The 7,545-nt window shown below is 43.8% G+C and overlaps 1 protein-coding gene across 1 annotated transcript; it reads right to left on the reverse strand.

Annotated features, from left to right (window-relative positions):
• Positions 1-294: 294 nt before the first annotated feature.
• Positions 295-5,675, reverse strand: LOC129761614 (uncharacterized). The gene is made up of 2 exons (XM_055759348.1): positions 4,368-5,675; positions 295-3,711 (listed from the first exon to the last, which is right to left on the reverse strand). Exons 1-2 carry the CDS (start codon positions 5,673-5,675, stop codon positions 295-297), a joined length of 4,725 nt encoding a protein of 1,574 aa, XP_055615323.1.
• Positions 5,676-7,545: the final 1,870 nt, after the last annotated feature.

Here is a 7,545-nt window from a genome sequence, read left to right on the forward strand (position 1 = left end):
ACAAAATTCGTTCCTCGGTCGCTGTAAATCTCGATGGGTGTTCCACGCCTGGCCACAAAGTTGCGAAGGGCCATAATGCAAGAACTGGTACTGAGTGTATGAGCGATCTCTATATGTATAGCACGTACCACAAGGCAAGTGATAAGCACACCCCATCTCTTCTCAGTGCGTCTACCAACGATCACTTGCATCGGCCCGAAATAGTCGATCCCGATGTAGGAGTATGGCCGGGAATACGCAGCGAGCCTCGCTGGTGGAAGATCAGCCATTAAAGGTGGCTGTAGACGAGCTCTGTTATTCTTGCACATCTTGACGAACCTTGTAGCATACACTGCGCAGCTTTGGAATTCGATACTTCTGGCGCAATTCGTTGACCACTGTTTCATGATTGAGATGGTGGTAGCGTTCATGGACAGATTGTACGACAAGTATTGTAACTGGGTGTCTCCTCGGCAGCAAGATGGTATGAGCAGCCGATGGTTCGATGTATTGACAACCAGCTATTCGCCCACGCATGCGCAGCACCCCATTTGCATCGAGGAAGGGTGATAGATTGTAGAGGGAACTGCTTTTTGGAATTCGGGCTCCTCCAACTCCAGCATTGTTTCTGGAGCACATCAGTATTGACATTTCTTCACTAAATTCCTCCAGTTGTGCTTGTCGATAGATAAAATTCTCTGCTTCTGTGAGTTCCAACTGACTGAGGACGCCAGTTCTATGTGTACTGTGCTGTAATCTACTGCGAATGTTCATAGGGAATCGCAGTACGTATGCAACAATTCGAACGAGTTTCCGCCAATTGGAGTATTTGGCGAAATCGATGACAGGATCCAGAATAGCGTGCACGTTTATCGACAAGTTCATCTCATTTGCGGTTGATTCGTGATTCATTGGCTGGTCTGGCCAGGTATCCTGTTGCTGCCATATAAATTGAGGTCCGTTGATCCACCGACTCGTAGACGTTAAGTCAGGTATTTTCTGCCACTTTGTCCCTTCATCGGCGACGTTTAATTTTGTTGGCACCCAGAGCCACTCCGATATGTTGGAGTTTTCCAGAATTTCGCCAACTCTTGCTGCGACAAATTTACTGTACCTTCTATGATCCGCCCGTAACCAGCACAACACGTCCCTCGAATCTGACCAGAAAAAACGTCTTCGTGGCGATATTCGGTGAGTTTCGCCAATATTCTTCGCCAGACGCATTCCGATCACTGCCGCTTGCAGTTCTAACCGGGGAATCGAAACGTACTTCAGGGGAGCGACTCGGGTCTTCGCGGTTATAAATGCACACTCTATGGTATCACCATCTTCATAACGGAAATACGCAACTGCTGCGTAGCCATTTTCGCTTGCATCAACAAAAACATGTAGTTGGATTTCGTTGGTTTCTATCGACGAAGTGGTCATCGTACGGTAGCATCGAGGAACAGCAACTGATTCAACTTTATTTAGTACATCAAGCCACATGATCCATTTTTCAAATTGTTCGGCGGATATCGGTTCGTCCCATCCTATGTTTATTCGCCATATATCTTGGAGAAGGACTTTCGCATACATTAGTACGTTTGCGAGTAATCCTAATAGGTCGTAAACGGACATCAGAATTCGTAATACTTCCCTTTTCGTAGGAATCTGCTGTCCAGACAGCAACTCTTGTCTGTATCGCTTTGGAGTTTTGAATGTGAAGGTGTCGCGGATCGTATCCCACCACATACCGAGGACCTTCTCGGTTCCTAAATATTCGGCGTGACTCAGTTTCTTCTGGCACGTTTGGTGTTCACCCATGGCATCCACCACCTTCGGCGAGTTTGACAGCCATCCACGAATCTCGAAACCCCCTTCAGCATAAATGTAGCGAACATCCTGTGCAAGTTTAACAGCATCTTCATCCGATTCGACACTGTACAGCATATCGTCAACATACGTTCCTTTGATAATCGCCTCCACGGCTTCAGGAAATTGGTCTTTAAAGCGTTCAGCATTGATATTTTTGACGAATTGTGCACAGCTTGGAGCGCAGCTGGCACCAAACGTCATCACCTGCATCATGTATACCTTGGGGTCTTGTCCGGGGATACCGTCGTTACACAAAAACTTCAAACAATGTTGATCGTTGTCGTTCATTAATAGTTGATGGAACATTTCACGAACATCCCCGGAGACTGCTATTCGATACTCTCGAAAAAGATGGAGTACATGAGGAAGTGGAGTAACTAAATCTGGCCCTTTTAGTAGGAAAGAATTAAGTGAAAGGCCTCCTACTTTCGCCGCCGCGTCCCAAACAATCCGAAGCTTTCCGGGTTTGTTCGGATTAAAAACTGGAAAAATTGGCAGGTACCATGAACGTCCATGGTGCATGGCTTCCTCTTGGGGTGAAAGTTCACGAATATATGCATTCTTTTTATAATCCATTATTTTTTCTTGAAACGCCTTAGCTAATCCCGGCTCACGAGCCATGCGCTTATCTAGACAGTTATGACGTTTCAGGGCCATGGCTTTACTGTCGGGCAGCTGGACATCATCGAAGCGCCATAGCAGAGTTGTTTCGTACCTTTTTCCTTTCAGCACCGTATTGGACTGCAGTATCTGCAGTGCTCGTTCATCATCCTTCGACATCAATGACTTTCCAGATAGTTTCACGCTAAGACTATCAAGAGAAAAATAATTCTTAACAGCTGAGTGAAGCGCTTCACACTCGCAGATGTGGTAGCTGTACGCTATATCTTTGCTGGTCGCTGTATGTGTCGTGACAGAACATGGTCCGTAGATCAGCCAGCCTAATCGCGTTAGTACTGCTGTTGGCTGATGTTCGCTCCCTTCTCTGGAGTCCAGTGGATAGTCTAATTTAGAGTTATCCACACCTAACAGGAGTCGAGGCTTCACTCCAATATAAGATTCGATGGGAAGACCAGACAAATATTGGTAGTGTTTCGTTAGATCTGATATCGACACTGACTGAGCAGGAAGGTCTAGGTTTTGCACAGTGTGTACCTTAGAGAGATGGAAACTCTTGGTAGGATTTTGAGAACCTGAGATGTTAACTGAACATTTAACCGAACTATTTTCGTATCTTCCTTGACCACCAGTCCAAGTGATACACAACGGAGTTTTTTCACCACCCAGATTTAATTCCTCCCACAAACTGTGTTCCATCAGAGTAGAAGTTGATCCAGCGTCAAGAAAAGCATACGTATCGATCGAATGGCCCTTACCATGAATTTTAACTCTGATGTATTTTAGGAGCACTCCACCAAGAGAACTGTGATGTGCATTACACGAGGAAAACTGCATTGAACTCGGCGTTTGCTTATTATGCTTACTATCATCATGCAGCAAACGATGATGTAAAAAACTACATCCGTTCTGATTACATGCTATTTTCCTCTCACATGTCTTGAAGTGCTTAGTCAAACATTTTCGACAAATTTTCTTCTCGTTCACCAATGCCCACCGTGCTTTTGGCGTCATCTTCAGAAAACTGCTACACTTCTCCAAACTACTGCACTCGCAGGCACATGCTAAGCATGTTTTGCGATTCACAGTCTCAGGTGATTGCGTGGAATGCAAATGAACATAAGCGTCTTCCTTTCGACCTTTCTTCTCAATCTTCAAAGGTTTGACTCCAACTTGTGGTCTACTCACTTGGCTTATTGCGTCAACCATTTTTTTGTAGCCATTCATTGAAATCAAGTAATGTAGTTGCTCTTTTCTCTTTACGGTAGAATGCCCATTGCAATTTCAAAGTGGGTGGTAAGTTGTCGACGAGCTCCTGAAGCAACGTAACGTTGTATAATCGTTCGTCCATTCGACAGACTTGAATTGTAGCACATAAATTCTGCACTGCTACACCGAAATCCACAATCGTCTCCAATTTATCAACTCTCAGTGTTGGCATTATTTTCACCCTCCTCACCATCGTCTCCACAATAGATTCCGGATTACCAAACAATGTTTTCAAACGATTCATGATGGCAGGAACATTATCAGGATGCAGAAGAAGGCTTTTGACAGCATTTAAGGTGGCCGTACACTGTTTGCCCGGAGGTCAAATATTTGTTATTTTTTGACAGATAAGGTTTGATTTGATATTTATACAAACACTATTTTGTTTGCCACTCTTCAATTTTCAACAGTAGTAAACAATATCAAACACCGAACATGGAAAAAATCAACTGAAATATTCAAGGTAACCTAACCATGTACCGACAGGTTCGAAGAACAGACTGAAAAAATATTTTAGGCATCCAATAATTGAATATTTGCTTGTCGTGTTTTGTGTAGAATATATTTGATCAGTACACGTTGACCAAAATTTATCTGTCAAAAAGAGTCAAATATTTGGCTTCGGTCAAACAGTGTATGAGCACCCTTAGAGCTTTGTCATATAGACTCCTCTCCAGTCGATCGAGTAGCTCGTCGTTCCGAAATGCACACATCCTGGAAGTTCTTTCATACGCTGCTATGAACCGTGGCCAATCTTCTGGATCTCCACCAAACTTGGGTAGATCTTTAACAGTCTGCCTGGCTGCTAAATGGCCACTATTCAACGGTACAGTGTCACTGTTTACTGGTTGCATTAATGCACTTGTATGTGGAGTAGATGACACCATTTGGGCAATTGGGAGATCATGGTTGTTAGGCAATGTGACATATGAATTGGTTACAAACGGATACAACAGTGGTTGTGGTTGTGAATGCGCTGGTACTGATAACATCGGTTGAGATGCTGTAGTGTAGAGTGGGAAGGGTGGTAAAAAGTTGTTGAACGGTGGAGTTGAATTTGAAACAGTCATCGGCAATCCCATGCTGCCACAAGGACGTTGCTGAATGACGTTCACCATTGGATCAACGTCACTAGGAAACTGCTGTTGATTTGTCGTAACGACCGGAACGCTCACATATTTTTCGTATGCTGGTAAGGGAGTTTCATCAACGCACTTCTGTTTGTCCAATCCCATTTTATCGGTTTTGTCTAGCCAATCCTCGATTTTTTCTAGTTCACCGATAGTATCCTCATCAGAATCACCCAGCTCTAACATCTCCTTCTCTAATGCCAATCGCTCTTCGAGCTGCTTTTTCTCCAACGCTTGTCTTGCTTCCAATGCTTTCACCTGATGCACACGAAGTTTTGCTGAACGCTTAGACGCTTTCGACGATGCCTTGTCACCTTTGTCGATTGTAGCTCTATTTGCAGTAGAATTCGCTAACGGTTCCATGTTACGCTGATTATCATCTGCGATCTGTTCTGAACCAACACATTTCGGACCTTGACCCTGTTGCTTTGGAGTTGCGCCCAATCGCTTGTTCGATGAATCCTGTTCATTAGGAACATTTGTAGCGCCTTCCGTTGGCATACTGTGCTGCTGCAACTGCAACCTATTTGTCTGCAACTGATTCAACTGCTTTTCGCTTTGCTGCTGCAATTCCTGTTGTTTCTGCCGCTGCTCAAGCGAACACTGCCGTTCTTCGTTCTGTTCCAGACGTTTTTGTTGCTCTTGTTGCCACTGCATCTTCTGCTGTTCGAGACACTTCAATTGCTCATTGAATGAACATCTTTCTTTCTCAAGAAATGATCGTACGCATCCATTACAGTTCCAGTCTTTGTCCTGAATACTGTCGTCCACATTTACGCAATCGTAGTGGAACCACACGTCACACTCGTCGCATTGCACCATCCGACTATTATCAACTCGCCGACAGGCACCTCAACTGGCCCCATCTCCACCAGGAGAGTCGCTTTTCCTGTTCCTTAAGGAACGAGCACCTGCACCTGCTACGCTCCCGCTCGACATTCTGGATCATAAACGGAAAATTTAATTTTGTTTCCGAAACGGTAACAAGATGAAAGACGGATTTCCGTAAACTTGAACAGACTCTTTATTATAGGTTGAGTTGTTAAATTTTCCCTGCAGGTTAAGAATATTTCTTTATATAGCTACAGTATACAATTCATAAATTCAGTGACTCACGTTTAGTATCTTCTTAAAATTCCGCTATATCCAGAGAGCGATTTGCTAATGTAAATTTGTGAGGTCTATTGCTATTCCTACAATTTCAGCAATATCCTATTATAAACAACCTGCGATTATATCTAGTTTAATTTAGTTTAAGCATTATTTTTAAGCTCAGTTTTACCTTTAATTCATCAAACCGTACTAGTTTTAATTACTATTAGAATAGTATTTAAGATTTTAGGAATATGAAATATGTATAGAATTCAACATGGAGTTCAACTATTTAATCATAAGAGTTCACATTATTTTGTTCCATTGTGAAATTTGTTTCCGTTTGTCCGTGTCAGTGACGGTGAGTTCAGGTAGGGGCTCAAAACAGTAACGGAGGTGCGTTCACATATTGCGTAACAGTAACGGAGGCGCGTTCGCATATTGCGTAACAGTAACAATGAACAATGCGTGAGCCCCATACGAGCCCTAGCTTTATGCTGCCTACGCTCAATTTGTATTGATTGGAATAGGGTTGACAGGCTTCTGGGCGAGACAGTTATAGCTGGCAGCGCTGCCGATAAACATCATATTCCACAGGTACCTATTATTGTTCATAACGGAGAGTTTTGGGCGCATATTACACTTGGGAGAAAATTGAATCCTTGCTGATTGATCACTCCATTAACATAACAACACAAAGCCTGTAAATAATTTTTGGGAGTCCAGTCGAAAAATCTTACAGGATTTCATTAGCCTGGGTCCCAGCCCAATGCTCCATTTCAGGTAACGAGAAAGTGGACTCGTTAGCTAAAAGAGGGCCTTAGAAGGTACCATCTTTGAGCGGAATTTTCCAGAACTACTCTTTGGTATGCACTCTCCAAATGGCTCTCCAAATGTTCAGGCTTATGTTTCATGCAAACTCGTCTTAGGTGTCTGATTCCTCTCCTCTTATCTTCATCTAACCATACAACCTCACTTTTGAGTCGATTGCAGTGTCGATACAATTTCCCATATGATTTGCGTTGCAAATTAAACTTGACAATCGAATCCAACTGGTGTATCAATCGATTATTAATTTCCGTCTGCGACCTATTTTCGAAATGAAGTGACAGTTTTGCAACAAAACACAGCATAAAGTTCCTCAATTCATATTCCGGTTCGCTGTCGAGGCCATCACTCTCCCCAGTTCTTGATGCGATCCGTTCTGAACTGGTTCTGTGGGTCCGACCGCTGCTGAAATGTCGCTGACGAGTGTGACAATCAACCCATAAAAAAACCCGAACTCTGCGATTGATAAGAACTCACGCGAAGCCGATTCTCGGTGCATTCGGGGGAAATCTTTTTTTTCTTTGAACCAAGAACCCGAGTAAACGATCCGCCGGTCGCCGTCTCCGTCGGTGTGGCAAATGTGCGCAGAAGGTTACATTTGCGAATAACAATCGGGGCAACGAAAAACAAAACGCATTGACGCACGCCTGATTGAGCTTGAGGCGCACTTTATCAGTCGATTTTTTGTTTTGAGACGCGTGGCGCGTGTGGACTGCGGCAGCGGTTGTGGCGCGGTCGGACGAGGATTGTGACGCGGCATACAAACACCAAT

Source organism: Toxorhynchites rutilus, chromosome 1 (assembly GCF_029784135.1).
Source record: "Toxorhynchites rutilus septentrionalis strain SRP chromosome 1, ASM2978413v1, whole genome shotgun sequence".
NCBI lineage: Eukaryota > Metazoa > Arthropoda > Insecta > Diptera > Culicidae > Toxorhynchites > Toxorhynchites rutilus.